General features: G+C 37.4%; 1 protein-coding gene across 2 annotated transcripts; it reads right to left on the reverse strand.

The window, feature by feature from the left end:
• Positions 1-330: 330 nt before the first annotated feature.
• Positions 331-22,726, reverse strand: LOC128004930 (MAP/microtubule affinity-regulating kinase 4-like). Of its 2 annotated transcripts, XM_052592640.1 has the most exons (18): positions 22,086-22,726; positions 19,223-19,420; positions 17,525-17,578; positions 12,917-12,965; positions 12,717-12,782; positions 12,467-12,537; positions 12,272-12,328; positions 11,540-11,776; positions 10,690-10,809; positions 10,355-10,454; positions 10,093-10,202; positions 9,774-9,948; positions 9,481-9,692; positions 7,529-7,632; positions 7,145-7,429; positions 4,196-4,278; positions 3,725-3,769; positions 2,971-3,150 (listed from the first exon to the last, which is right to left on the reverse strand). In XM_052592640.1, the coding sequence occupies exons 1-18, from the start codon at positions 22,134-22,136 to the stop codon at positions 3,086-3,088; spliced, it is 2,082 nt and encodes a 693-aa protein (XP_052448600.1). In that variant the 5' UTR covers positions 22,137-22,726; the 3' UTR covers positions 2,971-3,085. The 2 variants fall into 2 exon arrangements, with proteins under 2 accessions (XP_052448601.1, XP_052448600.1); XM_052592641.1 differs by lacking the exon at positions 4,196-4,278 and having other exon boundaries at positions 331-3,150.
• Between the last annotated feature and the right edge of the window lie 1,128 nt (positions 22,727-23,854).

The following is a 23,854-nucleotide window of genomic DNA, read 5'->3' on the forward strand; positions in this document are numbered from 1 at the left end:
GCTCATACTGTTCATGTTCATACTTTTCAGTTGGCCAAGATTTCTAAAAATAATCTTTGTATTGGTCTTAAGTAATATTCTATTTTTCTGAGATACTGAATTTGGGATTTTCCTTAGTTCGTGACATCACATAATTCATGACATTATTCCATAGTCATTCATTAGCACATGTTAGTGTTTTTCATTATATATATATATATATATATATATATATATATATATATATATATATATATATATATATATATATATATTAGTGCTGTCAAAATTAGCGCGTTAACGCATTCGATTAATTTGAAATATTTAACGCGTTAAAAAAAAATAACGCAATTAACGCGGTTGCAGTTTTTTTTATTTCCAGTTGTGGCCTATGTGTGTTCAACGTGCAAAGAAATATGGATAAGACCAAGGAAGGACTTTTAGACGGAAAGTTTCAGTATAAAACTCTGCCGGATTACTCTTCAGTCTGCCACAAGAAACATTACTCTTCATTCAGTCTGCCACAAGAAACAGCAACATTAAAATAACGAAATAATTGTGTAGCGGAGTATTTTTTGTACACAGTGCCGCGAACTGTCAATCACTCCTGTACACGTGCATCACTGTCCTACTCAGCTGCAGCAACTTGCGCTCTCTCTCTTCATCAAGCTATAAAACAAAAAGGGGACAAAAAGATCATATTATCTTTGTGCATAGGCTATAGATTAATTAGATAAATGAATATCTAAATTTGTGCCTTGCCGTCTACGGTATTTGTTTAGAACTTAGAAAAAAGATGCTGCAGCCAATGAGCAGCCAGCGGGGGCTGCAGGACGACTCAACCTCCGCAGACAGTTTTTAATGTTTATCAGACAATAAATACTCAAGATTTTGCTTTAGTATAACTCACAACGAGTTTCACACACCTTCTCCGGGCACGTTGAGTTGTTGACACTTAACAGTGGGAAAAGCGACACATGCGCTATATATTCACTTGTGTAACTTAAGGGTGAATGGGTAATGTAGTTTCTGCTCTGGGTGGGATGAATTAGGAAGCTTGCATTGTGAAGGGCGCTCTGAAAATCGGCAGTGCAGGTAAAAGATTAAAACCTCTATTAAAACAGATGTCCAAATGAGCGTACCGGTACGCTAAAAGCACGTTCTGTGCGCACGGAGAGGTGGCGGTACGCTCAAGAGCTATATTTGGAAGTGGCGGTACTGAGTACTGGTGCGTACCGGCCCACTTAAAGCACTGGCAATGACTATACTTTGGAATTTTTTTGCAGTCCACTCAGAATTCAACATGGAAATCATTTTTGTTTTTTATTGGCATTGATTGTTTTGAAATTCAAATGGTACTTACATTTCTGTGTTTTTATTTCTGTAATAAATATGGCTTTCAAGCCAACAGTTAATTTGGAGGATATTGATGGTTTATTGCAGGTATGTTGTTTACATGAGAAAATCTGTGTTACAAGTTAAACAAAAATTCCAATAAACAATCATATTTTGAATTTAAATAGTTTCTTTGTCTTGAGTTTACATTAATTATTAACATTTTACATTTACATATCCAAAAAGTTTCAGTCTTTTAATTGCGATTAATCGCGATTAATCACGATTAATTTTTAAAAATTGTGCGATTAATTAGTTAATTTTTTTTAATCGATTGACAGCACTAATATATATATATTGTGAAAAACACTAACGTGCTAATGAATGACTATGGAATAATGTCATGAATTTTTTTTCACTGAATACATAAATTGCAATTTGTTTTACAATCAAATTACATCCAATAGGATCCACTGTCCAATAGGTCTTTTTCAAAATTATTCAGATATCTTCAATGCAGGAAACGTGTCTTTAATAACACTGAAAACTAAAACCACCTCACTCTGTAAAATCACCTTTGTGGTACCCTCTACTCTACTCTTACTGGGTAAAGGGAGAGGTGACGTTATTTGCAAAGCATCACTGAATAGGATTTTAAATAAAGGATTAATATCTATGACCAACCAATCACAGAGCCTGTTTGTGAAGGGTCAGGGAAAGTCATTTGGCATTAAAAGGCTATTCTAAATTAAAATTGGTAGGACGCAAGTAAACTGGCACTATACATCACAAAAACAGATTTTCTAGGGAACAAAACTTTAGCTTGGACTATTTCAAGAACAAAGTGTAGATGGTTGGCTTACAGCCTGAACAAATTTGCGGTCGCCAGCAATGTAGATTTGTGTGGGCTCTGTGAGCTGTGATGAAGTTAGGATAAGTTTGCCAACTTCACATTTGTGCAAATAGTTCATTGGCAGCTACAATCCTACATTGTCAATGATTCAATGCTTTTGACTCAGCATTAAGAAATGCAAGACACATTAAATCACGAAAACATAAAAATGATGACCCGTTTAAAATGTCAAGACTTGTTGAAAACATACAAAAGTGGTTAAAAAAAGAATGACATCAGTTATTTAAGTAAGAATTTCATGACTAGAATGAGAATAAAAATACTAAACTGGATTCAATCCAGATCCAGTGAATGAGGCTGTTCAGAATCAGAATGTGTGTGTGTGTGTGTGTGTTTCCACTCAGGCTTATGTTGTGCATGTTTTTGTACTTCAGATTTCTTTATTGTCAGGTTTGAGTGTGCCGTGCTTTTAAGGTGACTGTTTGTTTATGTGAATGTGTGTTTAGTTTCGTTTTTTGTCGAGTGTTGACTGGAGGAGGGATCAGTCTATAACATATAAGTGGGTGGGTCAACATCAGTTCGCTATAACGATGGATATAGTGAGGGGACGTCTCAGATTCAAGTCTCCTCCCCTGTCCCCTCAGAGCTCCACCTCTTTAGAGATCTGAGATGCGATGTGCCTGAAGGCGAGGGGGGCCCCCCACAGGCGTGTGTAGCGTACTCCGTTTGCCTCTGTGGGACCCACACTCAGTTGGCACACCTCAGCTTGAAAAGCGACCTTTGACCCTGCCGCCCCATGACTGCAGCACAGCAGAAATGGGCCAGCGTGCCGGACCTGGCAGCCGCATCCCCTCGCCGCCTCACGCAAGGCCAGTACCACTTCTGCAGGGGCCCGGGGGGGACGGGAGAGATAGCCCCTTACATCCCACCCCCCTCCCCCGCTCCAGGGCTCGGACGCTTTCTGATCCCCAGATAAATGGCCACTGGGAAAGAGAGAGAAAGAGAGCATGAAGAGGAACACTAGAGGAAGAGATTTACGCTAAAAAAAAAAATCCTGAAAAACTGTTATTTGAGATTCACATATTCAGAAAGCAATCAATGCTTTTATCACCATTGTAGAAAGTTTTATTGTAGCTTATTTGATTTTTTATTTAATTTTATAATGTTATAATTCATATTATTATATAATAATATTTATTGTTGCTTCGTATTACTATTCTTTTTATGTTAACTGGCAGATCATCTTTTATGTCACTTTGTGTGTGTATTGATGCTTTGGGCAATATTTTATGTAAAACAATTACGCTAATTAAAATTTTGAAATTGAAAGAATGCATGAATGTGAATGTGAATGCATGTTTTAGATCTTATTGTGAACAGTTAATCCATGTATGTTTCATTTTTAAAAAGAAATTGGCCTATAAAGTTTAATCAAAATGTCAAAACATGATCATCCAGATGCACACATTTGCTTGGCCCAAACCAGTGTTAATAGCATAACAAAGTTTCTTTAGTGGGCCATTCTTGATCATGACGTAGTATAATATGAAGACTCACCCTGTGACCGAAGATCTGCTGACTCCCTCAGATTCATTTGTGACCCTTCAAAAAAAAATAAAAATAAAAAACTTCACATGGTCTGTATTACCTCAGCAGTGTTTGATCCATGCAACACAACTCCACCACAGACCAAAAAAAAAATAATAATAAAAATAAATATCTGGATCTCTCAGTCCTGCCCAACAATTATAATCTGCTTGCAGGTCAATATAGCTAGCTGACTGATGTTGACCTGAGCGATGTGTTATGGGTCATAGAATAAAAACTTGCATATGTCCCTAAATGCATGCAAACAGATAAGAGACATAACCGCCATGCACCATCATCCAGCCTTTCCTCACTCTCATATCCTGTTTACCAGACACATGTTCTGCAAAGGAGACTGCATGCAGACAGGCATGCGATGTGCAGAGACAGACGGACGTGCAGCGGCAACAGACAGGCAATGAGGCAGACTGAGAAACTTACTAACTGTTTTGGATCCCTGTGGAAGAGTACAACCCGACACTGATTTATTAGAGCCCTGGCGTTTAGAGGGGTCAAGATTGACCCTAGGAGAGAGAGAGAAACAAAATGAGGAGAGTCTGAGAAAGAGAGAGAAGAGATGCAGAAGGTCACAGAAAGACTGAGTGATAGAGAGAGCAAATGCAACTGAGATAAAGAAAGGTAACTTAGAAATAAGCGCAAAGTGGGAGAGACTATGGAAGGTACACATTTGTATGCTTAGGAAGCTTGAAAAAGAGAGGAAATAAGTCAAGGAATGATGAATGTGTACAGTGTGATTGTAAAACCAACTTTAAACTGAAAGAATTCCCCAGTGGGACCCCAGTGTTTTTGGACAGGCAGCACTCAGGCACTTTTTTTAAAGGAATCAAATTTTTTTGTTGCAGTAATGCATGACATAAATCATCTATGCATTTATTTGTTGGAAGAATGTGTCTGTCAAAAGCATATTTACAAACCTCCGTCTAAGGCCCCATTCACACTGACAGCAACTTGGAGTGACAGAAAAATTAATCCAAAGTCATTCATTTGCAATAACAGTTGTCGATTTCAACTACATTATAGTAGCAATGAAGTGCGTCCACACTGCTGACATATTTAACTTTTGCAACTTATCCACATTGAAATTGACATTGATGCATCAGAAAAAATATTTAAATTCTCTGTTTATATCAATAGTTTTGGCTTTCCAAAAGTATTCCATAACTGATCTGATTGATTGATTGATTGATTGATTTTTTTGCTGTTTCAGGTCAAATAAAGTTGGTTGTTAAAATGTCTGTGCATCATTAACGTTAATGTTACTGTGAGTGATTTCACTCTGTTCTATATAATTAGGCTATTCATAGGCTATTTCAAGCCAATGAAGTACAGCTATGTGCTAAATGCTGAATGTGAAAATCTGTGACCGCTTGTAGGATCTACATTTCAAAAGCATATTACAAATCAGGACTGAAAGAAAAAAAAATCTGACCCCAACTGTTGAATAGTTGAAAATCTGAACAAAATCTGACCAAATTGTGCTTCTTAAGGGCAGTTCAGAACAGTATTTTCCAGACAAATTCACTTTCAAAAGTAAACAAATAGCTGATTAACTAATGTATGTTCACATTTACTGTTGCTTGGCAAATTTGATCAATATGAGACCAGATATGGCAAAATATGATGAATGATATGAAAATAACAACTAATCTAATATCCAGAGCTATTCTGATAGCAAACAAACCATCCTTTCCAAACAGCCTTTCCTACTAAAGTCTCCCTTCACCCATCCTCAACACATTCTACAGAGGAACCAAAGAGACCAGCTGCATCACTGTCTGGTACAGGGACTGTAGTGTAGCAGACCACAAGACCCTCCAGCGGACAGTGAACACATCTGCAAAGATCATCTCACAGTCTCTTCCACCTAATACCATCAGGAAGACAGTAGCGGAGCATCAGAGCCAGCTCTGCCAGACTGCTCAACAGTTCTTTCCCCCAGGCTGTGAGAGCCCTGAACTCAAATCACCCCGCCCTCCTCTGAAACCCCACACAAACCCTCTACCTCCCGAAACATGGACCATCTCACCTCCTCCATCTCCCAACCTTTCCAGATCACAGAAAAACTGCCTGAAACATTTTTATTTTTTTTTAAATAATTTTTGTGCAGTTCTCCTCTATATACATTAGACACATTTTACACACACTGCTGTGTGTACATAATCCCACAAAAGACTCAGTAATTTGTGTGTCACATGCTCATGCACTACAAATTATCTTACATTGTTCTCCAGCCAGCTGCTTGACTTACAATGTTTCTCTTTGCACATGTACAGTACTATGTGAAGCATTCGTATAGTCTTTATATTTGTATTTTTCTGTCTATGTATAGGTAAATGTAAAGTATATTCATATATTAATGTATAGTATATTCATATTCAAAATCTGTCAGTAGGTTAGTTGTGTATAGGTATATTATTACATTTACATTACATTTATTCATTTAGCAGACGCTTTTATCCAAAGCGACTTACAAATGAGGACAAATTTTATTATGTGATGCATTCGTATTGTCTGTATATTTTTAGCTTATGTATAGGTAAACATTTATGTATAGTATATTTATAGTCAAAATCTGTCAGAAGGCTAGTTGTGTATAGGTTTATACTGTTTTACTTAATTGTTTTATGTCTGTATTTATGTAGCACCATGGTCCTGTGAGGCACAACATTTCGTTCCACTGTATGTTCACACATGTAGCGGAATGACAGAAAAGCACAACTTGAACTTGCTTTTATAATATTAAGGTGTAGTAGTGTTTACAAAACTAGAATGAGCACCTCATCTGTTTTGCTCTGTTGCAAAATTATGAACGTCCACCAACAGGTTACTACTGAACCAAAAGGCTTGCTATTGATCAGTGCTGCCAATTTGTGCCAAAGTTCACCAAACATTAACTTGATACCAAATCTGCATAGGAAAAATGATTTGCTGCCGAACGACCATCAGACAAATGTTTTCATTGAGCTGGTTATGACGACTTCAAACAATGGTAAATGTGACTGCACTTTATGGAAGGACTTCTGTTCCTACTGTTGTTAAATTGAGCATTGTGATGTCTCTATCAACTGTACAGCCGCCATATTGAGCATTACAGATTCTTCCATTAATTCTTCATCTTGTTCATATAATATGATCATTATACACTGTTGCATCCAGCAGCACAAATGCCTGACATTGATCACTGACTTGCTGATTCCATGGAAAAACAAATAAAAAAAAAAAAAACCTTTGGTTGGAGCTTTAGAATAACTTCACTCCGAATCAAGACAGACATTTTTGATGTTTACATGGTTTTCAGATTTTTTTACTGCATAGCAATGCATCAACTGTGGATGTTTTTCTTTCTATGATATAAGTCTCTTCTCTTACCTGCGTGTGAGTTTGGAGGTGAGTTTGCTGAACAGGTTAGAAGTGGCCCGGCTGCGGGCATTGGGTGGCAGGGCTCCAGCATCATGGCTGAGGGTGGGCGACGTGGGCGGAGGTCCATAGGTGGGTGGGACACGGTCACGGAGCTGACCCCCATGAAAGGTGCTCCGGATGGTGGATCCACGTGTCAGCCGACAGCGCTCACCTGAGGAAGAAGAGGAGGATGCTCCTGCTCCGACAATACTGAGAGTGGAAGGAGAGGTGGGAGGGAGGCGGTGAGACAGGGAGCTGAGAAGAGACAGAAACAGGCTCAGTGAATGAGAGGCAATGGGGCGCGCAGCACAGTGGCAGATCGCATCTGTGTTTGTGAATGTATGTGTATGTCACCTGTTGTCTTTGCCATTCTGCAGCAGTGTGTGACGGTCAGTGTTGGAACGATCTGTACATACGTATGTGTTTCTTCGGGTCATAGTACTTCCTGGAATATTGTTCTACAATGAAAGGTGGGACACAACATTTCATTAACCCCCAAAATGTCAAATATATATTAAAATAAAATAGTCCCAACAACCCTGCAACTACACAAAGTAGCTGAAGACTAATTTCAGGCACTGCGTAATATCATTGCACCTGGAGCACTTATATAGTATGGCAGTAAAGTTCACTGATTATTACACCGGAATGAGAGTACAGTTCCTAGCCATATCAGCCTAGAACTTTTCATTTTTCTGTCGGTCTTCATACACAATGTAACTACAGAAGAGTCCATTTTTAAATAAGAAAAACCCTTTGGTCATTTTTGAGCGAGATGCTAACAGTCTAATCAGATTCAATGATCTATGCTAAGCTAAGCTAAACGTGCTACTGCCAGACTCGGAGATCAGCTGAATGGATTCAAAAACAGTAAAACACAACTGTAAGCTACACAAGCATAAGGAAAACAAACAATCTTCAGAAAACCTTAGTGAAAAAATAGTATACTTAAGTACAATTTATTTGTATGTACTTTAGTATAACTAAATATATTTGTGGCTCACTATAAATTGGTATATTTAAAGTCTGCTAAATTGCTACAAATATACCTGTGACTGCTTTTGTGCTGCAGGAAAACATGTATGTAAAGCTGCTTTGCAACCATTCAAAACTTTGAAAAGCACTACTTGAAGTGTGGTTAAATTATTGAAAAGTACTGCATCTAATATCCAGTACTGCATGAATTATTATTATAATTATTTGCCACTCAAAACATTTCTTTTTTTAAATACTATTTTTCACTAGTGAATGCTCTGAGGATTTTTTTGTTTCCTTTCTTTTCCTTATGTTTATTATTTTATATTTTATATATATTTTATCAAATCTTTTTGTATATTTTATCACTTTATTCATTTACTCATGCATGTTGTTAAATAATGTTCAATATACATTGTCTATGACCAAAAATGTAAGAAGATTCGATTTCAGTGCACTTTCAAAGTGTTTTGCTTGATAAAGCATGAAAATATACAGTTACAATATTGTTTTCATTTAAGTCATTTTAGTCAAGGTGGTTTTCCATAAAACACAGTGTGGTTTTCAGCAAAAAAAAATCTGGTAGCAGCAGCAATTTCTAAATTTGCTTCGCAAGTGCTTCGCAGACTGTATACCTCGTGCTTTAAATCACCCACATGGCAGCAAACCAATGAGAACACACTACAATCATGAGGAGTCACGGCAATAGAAGCTGCTGTGAATACACTCGCCCAGAAGATTTTATAACTTTTTTTTTAATTATTATATTTAATATTTGGAGTTGTCTGTGATACTTTTCCTGGATTTTTTAATGAATAGAAAATTCAATGAACAATGAAGAAAGAGGCAAAAGAACAATGCTTGTTTGTAATATTTTATAAGTAATATTTTGCAGTATTATCTGTCATTACTATCACTTTTGATCAATATAATGCATCCTTATTGAATAAAAGTATAAATTTGTATATATATACATATACATGTGTGTTAACGTGCTGCATTAACGTGACAGCTTTTTACAGCTTTCTCAAGCAGTTTGTGATGCATTTTGGAAACAGGAGATGAGCCCCTGGTCTAATGCACCACCAGTCTTGAGAAACCCCTTCTCAAAGACTTAACATTACTTTTAGTAATAATTTAATTTGGGTAGCACACATATTCTGAATGCCTTGGGCAGAATTCAAATGAGCCATTTTAATCTAGATTCATTCCAAGATTACAGTGGGATTAATCTAGATTAAAAAAAAATTATCTATGCCCACCAATAATATATATATACATACATACATATATACATATATATGAAAAAATGATCAAAGTGGTGGTCTCACAGTGGTGGCGGTCATCTCCTTGCGTCGATCAGGTATCTCAGCCTTATTAGGGTTGTTGGCGGTGCTGACCATTGGACTAGAAGGTGGTAGGGTCCGACTGCCCATTACGCTACAGCTGGCCTTCCTCGGTGGCATGCGGCTCTCACGCAGGTCACGGTCTCCGCCGCTGGTTGGGCTACGCTTAGGCTGCATCACAGGCATGCTGGGACCACCTGCAGAAGAAATGAATAATTATAATCATCAACTACTGGAAGTATGCTTCTGTTTCGCGTTTAAACTGAAGTGTCTCATACAGAAGTCACTGTGCCGTCGCTGGCGGTGGTAGGTAGAGGCGCTGCGCTGAGTCTTGCTGTGTGAGGACGAGGAAGATGATGAAGAAGATGAGTGTTTGTTGGTTCCATTGGTAATTGGGCTTGGACGTACACGCGGCAAAGTCATACTGCCACTAACTCTTGACTCAGCACCATCCTATGACCAGAAGCCAATAGAGAAAAACAGTAAAAAATAAACTCTGAGAATCCAGGTCGTTGTTGTGCTATGCTGGCAAACAATTGGTATTTTTAAGTAGAAAAGTGGTATATAGTAACACAGTGTGTGTGTACAATGTATTACCTCAGTCTTCAGGCCCAACAATAGATATGTAGCCGTGACTTCATTATATTTCTGATTGAGTAAAGAGTCTTTAATCTCTTCTGTGGTAAAACCCATCCCGACCATAATCTCTGGAAAGAAATCAGAGAACAGAGAGGAAAATTTACAAACACATCAAGTCTCTTTATTCTAAGGATAATTTGACCACAACAGTAAAATAATAATAGTAGCAAAATACAAAGTAAAACACTTGAATCAGTTTCCTACTGGTCTACATGCTCACCAATGCGGTTGGGGTCACTGTAGTCCTCCGATGGTTCAATGTGAGGCTTTAGCTCATCGCTCTCATACCCTGCATTCATCCACTTATCCTTCATCACTTGCTGTAGAGGAAATACCAGCATTACACAGAAACCTCCCAACTCAGCCATTCAACTGTGCTGACTTCATAACTCGAAAAACTGACGAATAATTAGCCATTTCTAGCAAATGCATGCTGAATGCATTCTACAACACATAAACTTTACAGAGATATGACTCAGGACAGAGGCATCATATAATGTATCTGGTACAGGATTAAGTATGGCAGAGTGTATCGATGTATTGGCAAATATGCACCTCTAGAGTGCAACGTTTGCTGGGATTGAGCACAAGAAACCTGCGCAGAATCCCCTCACAGTCTGTGGACATGTAGAAGGGCACACGGTACTTCCCCCTCAACACTCGCTCACGCAGCTCCTGGAAAACACACATGCATAAGCAAAATTTGTGACAAACAAATGTCAGTGTGTCTTTAGATAGAAAGTTACTAAATGATTAAGAAACAAGGTTTTAAAGAACTTTTAAGGTCCAAAGTAAAAAAACAGTCCACTATTCTAAATGGATTTCTCTCAATGCACAATACTGTTCAAAATTTCGGAGCAAGATTATTTTATTATTATTAATATTACTTAACATATTCAAAAGGAGAGCATCAAATTGCAAGACTTTTACATTGTTACAAAAATAAAATGCTGTTCATTTTAACTTTTAACTTTTCATCTTTAGCACCAAATCAACATATTACAACAATTTCTGCAGGGACATGTAACACTGAAGTCTGATGTAATGGTTGCTGAAAAATCAGCTTTGTCAACTGCTTTATAGATGAACTGAACTCATTCCATGATTGATGAACTTCACACAGCTATTAAACTGAGCCGAATAAACAATGAACTGACTAACTGAAAAACTGGATGTTTACTATTGTCCTTATTTAGAGCTGCTTTACAGAACTGAATTTTGTTTGCATCATCGAAATATTATTTTCCTGTTTAACACTGTAAAGCTGCTTAGACACACGCTGTATTGTATAAAGTGCTATACAAATAAAAGCGACAGACTTGTATTTTGTTGTAAATACCAATGTAAGTAAGGTGTCAAGAGACTGGAATGGACCATAGTGGGTGTAAGAACAAAGTAACTGTACCTTGAGGTTCTGTCCATCAAAAGGAAGTGACCCGCTGACCAGTGTGTACAGGATGACCCCCAGGCTCCAGATATCCACCTCTGGCCCATCATACTTTTTTCCTTGAAACAACTCCGGAGCTGCGTAAGGTGGGGAACCGCAGAAGGTGTCCAACTTATTCCCCAATGTAAACTCGTTACTAAAGCCAAAGTCTGCTATCTTTATGTTAGCATCTGCATCCAAAAGCAAATTCTCTGCCTGTAAAGAAAAAACAATGAAAGAGAGAGAAATAATTAAGTTATTCAGAAACTGTCTGAAGGAGAGAAAGAACAAGGAGAAAAATACAGGACAGAAAGTGATATAAACACATACTATATATACTAATACTTTATACTTTTGTATAGTGATTGTGTATATATATATATATATACACACACACACACACACACACACACACACACACACACACACACACACACATATATATATATATATATATATATATATAGCAGTTTGTGTATTTAAAACCAGATTAATTTAGCTGAGTATCAAAACAGCAAAAGATAGGTTAATGGAATCTGATACAGTTCCCTAATTCAATTTTGCTTCTCAAGTAAATGTATATTGTGTTATAAGGATATTTGCATATATTTAGTGGAAAACAAGACAAAAATATAGATAAAAAATGTATAATAATTGTATATATATATATATATATTTTTTTTTTTTTTGTCAACAGATTCCAGCTCATACCTTCAGATCTCTGTGAACTATATTCTTCTGATGACAGTAATGAACAGCTGACACAATCTGAAACAAAACGAAAAAGCAACACAACCCAGTTAAAACACATGAAAGCTCAAACTGTAAACCAGAGGCTTAACTTGATGCAATACTTTGATCTTTAATCCTGCCCTATATGCTGCAGTGATAATATAAATGTCTCACCTGTCTAAATTTGGCTCTAGCCTCTATTTCTTTCATTCTCCCATGAGACACCAGGTAGTCAAACACCTCACCTGGAAAACATAAGCACACATGAATAATATCCCAAATATCACAGATTCACCTACAGTATAAATAATATGTTGAGCATCAAGTCTTTTTTAATCTTGTTGGCCACACTAGAATAAAGTTAGATTTGTTTTCTATAGAACAAAGTTATATTCCATTCTCCAGTATGTAGGTCAGAGCTCACCTCCACTTGCATATTCCATCACAAGATAAAGCGTCTTCTCTGTTTCAATAACCTCAAAGAGTCGGACTGTAATATATAAGAGTAGATGACAATAAATAATTTTGGTAAGCTTACATTTAAACAGCAATAGCTAATTATTTTACATTGTAATTATTATAAAAGCAGTAGGAATGCATTTAGTACATTTTAGTGCATCTTACCAATGTTGGGGTGACGGAGAGTCTTCATGATCCGCACCTCTCTGAACAGCTGCAAAAGAAGAGAGAACAAAATCATTATCCAGAATAATACACACCATTTACATTATTCCCAGAATAACTTGATATTCTTCATCAACATCAATAATCATGAGCATGAAGCCTTCATGTCGGACAGCAATATCCAGACACAATAAATATACTTCTGTATTTTGTTCTCTCTCCTTCGGTGCGAAGTACTCAGTATATAATCCCTGTGGCTGTGGAAACCAGATGAGTCTTGAACCTGCATCTGTCCCATAAAACATCTCACAGACGTTGGTTCAGAAGTAATGGCTTTGATACATCCCAGGTTTCGTTAATTCACATTATCCGATGATACATATACATTTACAAATGAAAGCACACAAACACACACACACACACACAGTTGAAAATGTAAAGATTAAATCAAGCCAGAATGTCTTTTAGTCAATACAGATGTCTAATGAAACTTCTGGGAGGAGCTAACCCTGTCAATCAAATCACAAGAATACATGAACAGCTGTTTTCCTCACCCATGTGGGTTACTGAGGCTTGTCGATTCATAAGTCAATCACATTAAACTTCTCTTTTTAATCACATTGTCTCAATCTCTCATAATAATTAAGCACGATATTGCGTTTATTGAAAATCTGCTATTGGCAGTTTAAAGTCAGCATGAAATACATTTTTTAAAGTATGCTATTGACAGTGGCAGAGCAAGGATGTTTTCATAGGGGTGGCACAGAAATCTTCATTATTTCAATATAAAAATGTGTTTGACTATAATGTACTGCCTAAACCTAAATAATGTAGTGCCTAAAACACAACTGAGTACAATTAATTTCTACTAAACTGTAATTGAGATATTGTGAATTAAATCAAGTAATAGTGAGTGAATATCACAATTTTTGTATTATACCTCACCTCCAGGTATTTTAATAAAGGGACGCTCTATAACTTTATTGCTCATTCAACTTTTCAAAACTCCCAAATGCTTGCTCACCAATATTGCATACTCATGGATGAGACATGCAGAAGGTGGAAAGTCAACAGTGTCAGTAGACATAAATGCCAGAATATAACATTTCTTTTTTTTATGCATTTAAATTTTCATTTTGGCATGTGTTTTACTAGATTTGTAAAATTTTTAATGTAATGCACAAATAAATGTGAGCACAGTGCACTTACACTAGAGCATTTCTAGTATAAGTGGTCTGTGCTCACATTTATTTGTGCATCAAAATTACAAATCAAAAATACATATCAGTTTGTGCCTTATGTGATCTCGAATTGCAGAATATATTTTAGTATATGCATTTGAGCGATGCTCTTGTGTGCTGCGTATACATGCACAGTTTGCAGCTTTAATTGCCTTTTTGGAGATTTCATGACTGATGACAGAACTAGGTATGTATGCTCATATTTCTTGTGCAGGTTATTATGATTAAGTGATACAGAGCATCCACCACACACCTGCGTACTGTTGAAGAGTGTGCGCCGTGGGCACAGTAAAACAGCTGATGGGACAGGAAAGTGTGTTTTACTGACATACAGGCTAGTCTAACAACATCTCATCAGACCGAAGTTCACAGTTGTTCTACTGAAGCTGATTAGGCAGTTGTAGCTTTTCCGTGCTCGTTTTACTCGCGCCTGACGCTAAGGTGAAGCTGAAGTGCGCTTCTGAAAATTAAAGAGATACGGCATCCCACATCTTAATAAATGCATTTCTTGTCAACAAAAAAAGGAGACAAAAACTGCAGTTTTGAGTGGGGAGGCCAAAGGGCTCCGCCAGGGGCATAGGAATGAGTTTAACATTGGTGGGGACACATATCGGAAACAGATCAGGGCCGGGTTTCCCGATAAAGATTGATCTTAGAGCTTAAGAACGTTTTCTACGAGTAATGTTAGGATCATTAGTTATTTCACGTGCGTTACCCAAAAATGCACGTAAAGCCATCGCACGTAGCTGTGCTTTAAGTGCTACTTAGGAGTCGCTATCCATTTGTCAAGTGCTGAAATGTCACCTTATAGAATGGGTCTTAATTGTAGTACACGATCGTTTATTAACGTTAACCTAATGCTGTTTTCCAGACAGACAACTTGGATATAGGCTAATAATTATAATACAATACAACATTATATTATAATATAATTTATAATATTATACTTTACATAATAATATATAATACAATTTATATACAGTATAGAGAGAGAGAGAGAGAGAGAGCAACATTATTTCCGGGTCCAATACACAGCTGGTTTTCGTGCACTTCAGCAAGTCATTGACATATTTTTTTCCCTGTCTTTAAAGCATTTCCTATATTATGTTACTTCTTTTATTAGTTTTTTTTTAATCATTTAAATGTGTATTTAAATTTTTTTCTGCCCTTTAATTATTTCATTTAGAAATTAATAAAAAAAAATATGATTTCACTTGAATCAAGTTAAAGGTGCAATCTGCCGATTGTCCTGCAGGTGACTGCATAACGCTGCACTTAGGGCTTTTCGATTACTCCAGAGCACTCATAGATCTACGATGATTTTCAAGTGCTACTTAAGTTACGATGCTTTTGGGAAACAGACCCTAATATTAAGATCAGTTGTACCATCATTTTTACGAACTTCTTAAACTTATGAAGCTTTCAGGAAACCCTATGCCCTTGGGCTCCACACCTGGCTATTGATTGTTTTCATTGCTGTTTGTATATTGTTAGCAATAAAAAAGAATGTTATTGATTGTGAATGATTTATCCTTGCATATGTTTTTTTTTTACCTTGTATAATATAATCAAATTATTGTATCTTGTTCTAAAGGTGACATATGTTGGACTTCTTAAACACCACTCCATTCTTACATCTGCAAGCTCACATTCAGATCTGCCTCCATCCAATCAAAAACAGACATAGTCAGACAAGTCCGCGCCCTATTTTTATTTTTGGCACTCTTTATAAATTTTGACTTTAAGTAGAATAAAAATGTTTTAAAACTGTATTGTTTGCATAAAAGCTCAGAAATGTTTGAATAAACTGCTAAAACATGCAAATCAGGAGGCCAGAGGAAGATCAGAAAAGATATACTGCTGACACAGCCACAGAAATGAAGGCCATGAGCCCGGTCACCTGTAAACATACTCCATTATTTGATATCACTTATATAGTAAAGCATAGAAACTATCATCTAGCAAACATAACTCAGCTTTTCTCTATGTGCAACACAAAAGGGTAAAACAGAGGAATAAGACAAACACTTACTCTGAAAACTGACAAATGCTCCACTAAACAGTGATTCCAGCATTACTACAACAGCTCATACCAGTCATATGAGTGGTCAAAAAGCCATACGTGGTCAATAAGGATGGATTATGGTTTGTGTACAGTTAACTGTGTGTATTACAGGGCCGGGATTGAATCACAGTGGGGCATTCTGGGCCTGTGGAGGACTGCAGCTGTCGACCTCTCCTCTCCAACACATACACTAAGCACACAAACAAATTATGCATTTTGAAAACAAGACTGCCTATGGCTAGATCTAAACAGTGCTTCAAATTTTGCACACAAAAGAGTAAGTGCTGAGTTGTCACTGCTGAGATTTGATGTAAGATCCCTCCAGATGAGTGAAAACCACTAATCTCACAAGTGTGTTCAAAGTCAGAAGCATTCAATAATCAATAGAAATCTTGATGTATGCTCAAACTCAGTGCTATATTTGAGCGGTGGGCTTCAGTAAGAGGATTGAAGGCCAGTGATAATCTATTATGAGACAGATGAGTCACTGGTGTACAGGAGAGAGTGCAAACTCACCAGCAACACTAAAGTAAACACTAACACCACACACATATTGCTGCAATACTTATAAGAGCCTCACACTGTTATACATTTATATACATGTGTGTGTGCGTATATATATTAGGCTTGCCGCGATAGACAGTGCTGATGGTGATACCGGTGTTAAGCCGCCACGCTGGGCATGTCACTTGGCCACCGCGGCACTGACCACCACCATCATTTTGATCTTTTGTAGTGATAAAGTTAAGTTTAGTTCAGTTAAAGAAAGGACACCACAATTAAAAACTGAATGCGGCCACTTTTACAAGCTATTTAAAAGCAAAGGAAAAAGAGAAATGAGGGAACGCCTTTTATGTGCTATGATGCAATGACATCACTGCATGGCAATATGACAGTTGTCTTATGCTGCGTTCCAGGCAGGTTTTGGAGCTCGTAAGTCACGATTTCAAAACAAGATTAATGACTTTGTACCATTCCAGGCAAGTCACGCCAAACTTCCTGAGCGCAAGGAATTGTAGCTAGATTATTAATTTTATTGCAAATGTTACATTGTCCTAAAAAAGCATTGCATCCATAGGCAATATTATGTATAGGGGTTGCCCTCGTTGTTTTGCGTGCTATGTGATGTCAGAATTCAGAACTCGGAGTACATCGATCTAGTACGAGTTAAAGGGTGGCAGGTCACGTGTTTGACTGCAGTTCCAGTGCACTTGCACAGGTTTAAGGTTGGAATAACACAGGTTACGGGTTGCCTGGACCGCGGCATTAATGAAGAAAAAATGTCTTGAAAACTGGTCTTACCTTTTGTAGGCTGGTTGGGTTCAACTGAGTCTTGTCAATGATCTTTATTGCGACCTACAAATAAAAAGCACAAATAATGATTTAAGATCCAAATAAAATGTATCTTATTGCAGATAGATATCCTCCCAAAATGTCTTAATTGTTTGTCATTAAATCTGATATATAATGTAATTTGACATTCATTAGTTTAGGCTTTCAAAAAACAAACTTGATGGACGGGGAAACCCAGTTTAAACCATTCTTGGTTACAAAATGAGAATATATACATTACTGTTCAAAACTTATTTGATCAAAAATAGAGTAAAACAGTAACACTGCAAAATATGATTTAGAAAAATCATTGCTGTGATGTTAAAGCTGAACCTCAGGATCAGTCTTCTCTGATCCTTCAGTAATTATTCAGATATGCTAATTTGGTGTTCAAAAAGCATTTCTTATTATCAGTGATGTTGAAAACGATGTTTTCATTGCTGTAACCAGTTGTGCTGCTAAATATTTTTTTTTTGTGAAAAAATGTGATATATTTTCAGAATTCTTATGTGAATAGAAAGTTTAAAACAACATCTATTTGAACATTAATTTTATTCTTTTTTATTTCTCTTATAAAGGTTTTTGATGTCACGTTTGATTAATTTGATGGATCTTTGCTGAATAAAATAATCACTTGCCTTGAAAAAGAAATCTTACCAACCATCACACTTTGAACAGTAGTGTATTTGACTGAACTATATATATCTTAGTAGGCTATATGAAGAGAAATTTGTGTCAGGATTTTAAAAGCACTCCTTGCTTTAGAGCTTTGTTTATTTACAGGAGTGACAACCACATTCAGCAAATTAAAAAATTCAGGTGATAAACAAATGTATTCATTAAATCAGTAGTGTGTACAGAGCCAAACTGTTAATGCAATGATGTAATTAAAAGTGCATATAAGTCTCTTTTGTTCTTGTGTGGCGCTAGTCAGATTCAGAACCATGTGTCTTGACTCATTGGCAATTTCACATGCCAGTCTGTCTCGCTCCACCGAGCTGCTCCCACCAGCCATGTGGTCTAAAGGCAACTCATACGGTACAGTTCAAACAGAGCACATGCTGTTAGTAGCAGCTTAAAAAGCTTAAACAAAACACTCTGTTAATGGATATTTTATTAGAACCTTTATCTGATCACTAATATTACTCAGGTCAAAAATAGCACAAAACTTTTAGCATCAGTGTTACCTGTTTACAGCCAAAATGTTGTAGTGGTTATGTCATCCATCATGAGTCTAGGAGTGACGACTGTATTCCGTATACAAACACAGCCATAATTTATGGGGTTACCATCTGTATTTAAATGCAGTTGTCACTCCCAAAGGTGTATACGTGGCTCCAAACTGTTCACTATTAATGCTGCAAAAGTTGATTCTTTAAACATCAGGATTTATTACTATCCAAGATTATGAAAGCTCACTGCTGCCCCCTAAAAAGACCACCTAAAATCACACTATATCAGCTTTGGTTTATAAAAAGTAAATGTGGGGGTGGAGTTTTTCACACTTAAGTTGTACCACTTTAAAAATATACCACCCAAAGAATTACAGCTCACCAGTGTTCAGATGAGAAGGAGACATAATACAGTAGCGCCTGTACCAACATCTTATCACACACCACAGGTTTTACCTATGTAAACTCTCTCTCTCTCGTAGTCTTTCTCTCTCACCTCTTTGCCCGTGAGGATGTGGCGGGCTAGTTTGACTTTAGCAAAGTTGCCCTTGCCGATGGTTTTGAGGAGCCGGTAATTTCCGATGTGTGGCAGCTCGTCTGAGGAAGAGGCCATGGAGTTTCGACATCTTGCACCCAGTGAACGACTCGACACATTTGTTCCCTTCTCTGAACGACTCGCCACCAAAGACGCATGCTGGACGGAGAAATAGACACAGAGAAAATTTTATAAAGGTTAATTAAATTCAATTTGGAAACAAATTAATAAATTCAATTACCAAATTTGCCATATTCAATAACTCAAACGTTATTTTATGTTTTTTGGGTAAATAAAAACTTTGGTTTCAGTGTTCAGGTAAAAGATTTATTTCAGTGCATCACAATGTTTTCACAGTTACAAACTAAGTGGGTTTGTAAAAGATTCTCAATATACACACAATGAATCAAACCTCTGGTGCCACAGTAGAATTAAATCAGAATTGATAAAAAAATAAAAAAGATTTTGCCTTTCGTGTGTTTTAGAGTGTTTAAAGGTATTCAGAAATACATAAATGTAAGAGGAAATTATGATAATTCAGCTTGCTTGTCGTTAACATGGAAACTAAATTTAACAAATGCATTATCATTCAGATTGTTAATGTGATGATGGTGTATGAGAGTGTGCGGGAAAACTGATGTTAGCATTGGTGTGTGAGTAATTCTGCCCTATAATACAGGATTAACTTACTTTGCCTAGGGGGTTTTAGTCTGCCACAGCCGAAACTAAACTTTCTATTTAGATTAGCACATTTAAACCTGACTGAGGCTAACATCTGATAAAAGTTTCCTTAAAGGCTCAAACTGTCCCCATAAGAGGGGATAGGAAGGAGCTCACACAGAAATCAAAACATGCCCAGGTCCCCATCTGCACCTCTGACCACAGGATTACAGCTCTGCGATTGAATAAATTACTCGTGATGCCCTGCCCTACTCTTACTGGACTCTGCCTCACACACACTGTATATAAAATATGCAAAATTGTACATACTGTGCACAAGCTCTCATTCTTATTTTTATAGAATTATAACAAAAGAAAGAAACTATCACAGACTGTTGTGAAAATCCTCAGTCTCTTTAGAGAAATCCAGCCATTAGTGGCATAGATGTATCATCTGTGATATCTCTGAATCATGTGTTTATTTCGGAAGTTGTTCTAAAGAGCAACAATGGTGTCTAAAATAATTTTTTTTTATTAAAAGATAACACTGATAACAATATGAAATCAGCATATTACAATGATCTCTGAAAGATCATGACACTGAAGGTTCTGGTTTATGTGAATCTGAAAATTCTGGTGTGTGTGTGTGTGTGTGTGTATGTCTATGGATGTATAATGTATGTGTTAGAGATGCAACAATACAGTTAGGCTATGGTTCAATACATACCTAGGTTTTTAAACCACAGTTCGGTTCTGATGAATTGGCACATCAGAGTGTTTTTTTGTTTGTTTGTTTTTTAGATTCGCAATTAATAATGAATATTTTTAAAACAAAAACTAGAGAAAATCATTAATTATCATATGTCCATTTCGTGGCCATTTTTGAGCGCTAATGAACACATGTGATGTCTCTTTTTCATTCAAACTGGAAGCCAGAGGTCGCCCTCGCGCAGAAACTCCACATATGTAACAGAAGTAACAGAACTGATTAGGCTCCAGGAAAAACCTAAGATGGACAAAGTAGTGGAGTAGTGGATAAAAAGGTTTCGAATTATGAAACAAGAAGACAATAAACCCTCGAGGAACGACAAGATCCAGTTTATCTGTGTGAATTTTAATAATAATAAAGTATATTAGTAATCCATTAATAATCGTCATGTATTAGTCTTTCAAATGCTCGTTATATAATGCTCGATCTCACGGGCACACACACAGAGAAAATTCGAAGAGAAATAAAACTCGGTAAGTTATTTAAATGCAAAACGAATAACCGCAATTCAAATGCGCATTTTGAACCACGGATGTCATACCAAATGGTTAGAAATTATATTGAGAATTAACACACACACACACACACACACATACATATATATATAAAGAGAAAGGAATTAATAATTTTATAGCTGAACATACTCCAACCAGTTACTTAAAACATTTTCCTTTTACAGTGAGTAAAAATATATTGAGTGTTACCATTAGGCCACATTAGTTTTATTTCTCCAACGCGTTTATAATCATTGGATAAAAAAATTGTTGTTTTAGATAAGTTTTTACTGATGCAACACTAAATACATCAGCAAACACAAGTCTGAGTAAGTTCATGAACCACACTGTAATTTGTTGGCGCAGAACTGGTAGGCCAGCTAGTGCGTCAGTTTCAGGAGCACTTAACGCTGAAACCTCAATCCACCCTCCCTAGTCGATTCTGGTGCCCCGAATGGCTATATTCATTTACTGATGCAGAGACAATGTTTTCTTGCCTTTCTCCCGAAAAAATTCTGCCAATGAAGCAAACCCGCTCTCTGGGAGAGGAGCGCGCGCTGAGAGCGCATGGCGCTCGTGCGCAGATGATGCGCTGATGTGTACACTATGCGGATGGCCTGAGCTCTACTGCCTGTGCGTTTCGCAGCGCCTCTTTTGCTGCTTTGCACATTCAAGGATGCGGCCCATTTTGCCAAAGAACCTGCTACGCGTACATGGGCCACTGTATCCTGCCTCTCCATCCTCACATTAACGATTAGGCAATGAATGCCTGATATTCGTCCCGGCTGCAAAAATGACAGTGCATCTGACGTTAAACAATGGGCGTTGTAGGATATGAATGGAAACGGGACACTGTGATGATATTTTAAAACAATAATTCATTTAAAATTAAGATACTTACATGATCTGTGCTCCGGTCGTTCGCAGACGGTAAAGCAGACCGAGAGGACATTTTCCCTGAGATTGCACACGATTAAAGAGGAATAACGCGAACAGTATTTACAGATTTAATCTCCCCCGGTAAACACAGCCCACATCGGCCGTGCTGCTGCAGCTGGGGCCGTGCTTCTCTCACACCGCCTGCTCGGTAGAGCCTGCGTCTGTCATGACAGCGGCAACAGCAGTCCGCGAATCTCACAGATGTCCTCGAGACAGCTGCATTATTTTCTGCGATGCAAACCCTAACGATCGAACGAGTCAGTTGACGATGAAAACGCAAGCGCGGCGGTATATATGTGCTAAAACAGTGTAATGCTTGGCCGGAGCCCAACGATGTTGTAGCGACTCGCTACCCCCCGCCTCATCTCCGCGAGCAAAACAAATACGGCTCCGACAACCCCGTCCTCTTCTCTCATAATAATACCGAGGATCTCTCCGCTCCCCTGTACCGTTCACTCTCGCGCACGGTCGCTCTCTTCTCGCAGCTGTTTGTCATGGGAAAACAGAAGCTTTGACCGGTGCCGAGGCCGAGACCCGTTCACATCCTAAAGCAGCCGTTATATTCAAGCAGCGGTGACGTGAGATGCGCCACTGATGCCTCCGCTAGCGCTCGTCTCAGCACTGACACGCGCGCGCGGGCGCACTAATGGACAACTTAAAGAGCTCCACACAAGCGGGCTGATAGACTACTTGCATGTGTCAAAATTCTCCGTAGCTTTCTAGGTCTTTAATCTTTTCATAGTAAATGTACTTACTCGAGAGTGTTTTAATGGTTAAATGCCATAATCTACTGCAGTTGTTTTAACATATCATTACCACAAAACTGTATATTTACAATTTTTACACAGGTCAGTCGCAAAGATTAAGATTACAAACAAACTACTGTCTTCAGATGACAGTTTACTGTGTCTAAAAATAATTAAATCATGTTTTTGAATCATGAGTCTATGCTCACTGACATGTGGATACTTTAAAAAGTATATATATATTATTTTTTTTTTTTTAAGAATGTCTTTCAGAAGTAAATGTTTGGTTAACCCACATTTCTTAAAAAAATATCTTATTTTGTGCTAAACTAGAGGGTGATTATGACAGAGTTTTCATTTTTGAGTGAACTATCCCTTTAAGGATAGATAAATCTGAACTGGATTACATTACAGTACTACAATGTTTAATATTTCAGTGAGAAATCAAATAATAACAGGTCCAGGGAACTACTGTATAGACGACAGTAAAGAAATTGCAGAAAATGTGTCAAAATTTTGTGGCCAGTATTACAATTCAGTAGTTAAAGGGAGTGATTATGTCACATTCATAACAAAGTGGACTTAACTTGCAATAAACTATGGAATTAAACATAGAAAACTTTGTCCAGCCCAATTATATTTTCCTAGAGCCGTCACTGTACCTCATACACGTGACTTTTCCCCACCATACCTATAATAATGGCTGGAGGCGTGACGTGTGGGCGGAGCTAAAGAATCACTGGCGCAGTAGGCTTTTGCATTGAGAGCGTTTGGAAGCTGTGACATTACCGTGAGGAAAAAAGCATCATCCAAAACAAACCATGGCTAACAGTCAGATTCAGCCATTTATTTATGATCCAGAATCAGATCCGAGGCTGAAATTTAACAAGAGCAGCAGCAGCAACAACTACAGCAGGACGTCTCTATGTAGTATGTATTGAAACTGTATATATTTGCTTAGCCATTTTGGAAAATGACTAAGTTC

Source organism: Carassius gibelio, chromosome A5, assembly GCF_023724105.1.
Source record: "Carassius gibelio isolate Cgi1373 ecotype wild population from Czech Republic chromosome A5, carGib1.2-hapl.c, whole genome shotgun sequence".
NCBI classification, from domain to species: Eukaryota; Metazoa; Chordata; class Actinopteri; order Cypriniformes; family Cyprinidae; genus Carassius; species Carassius gibelio.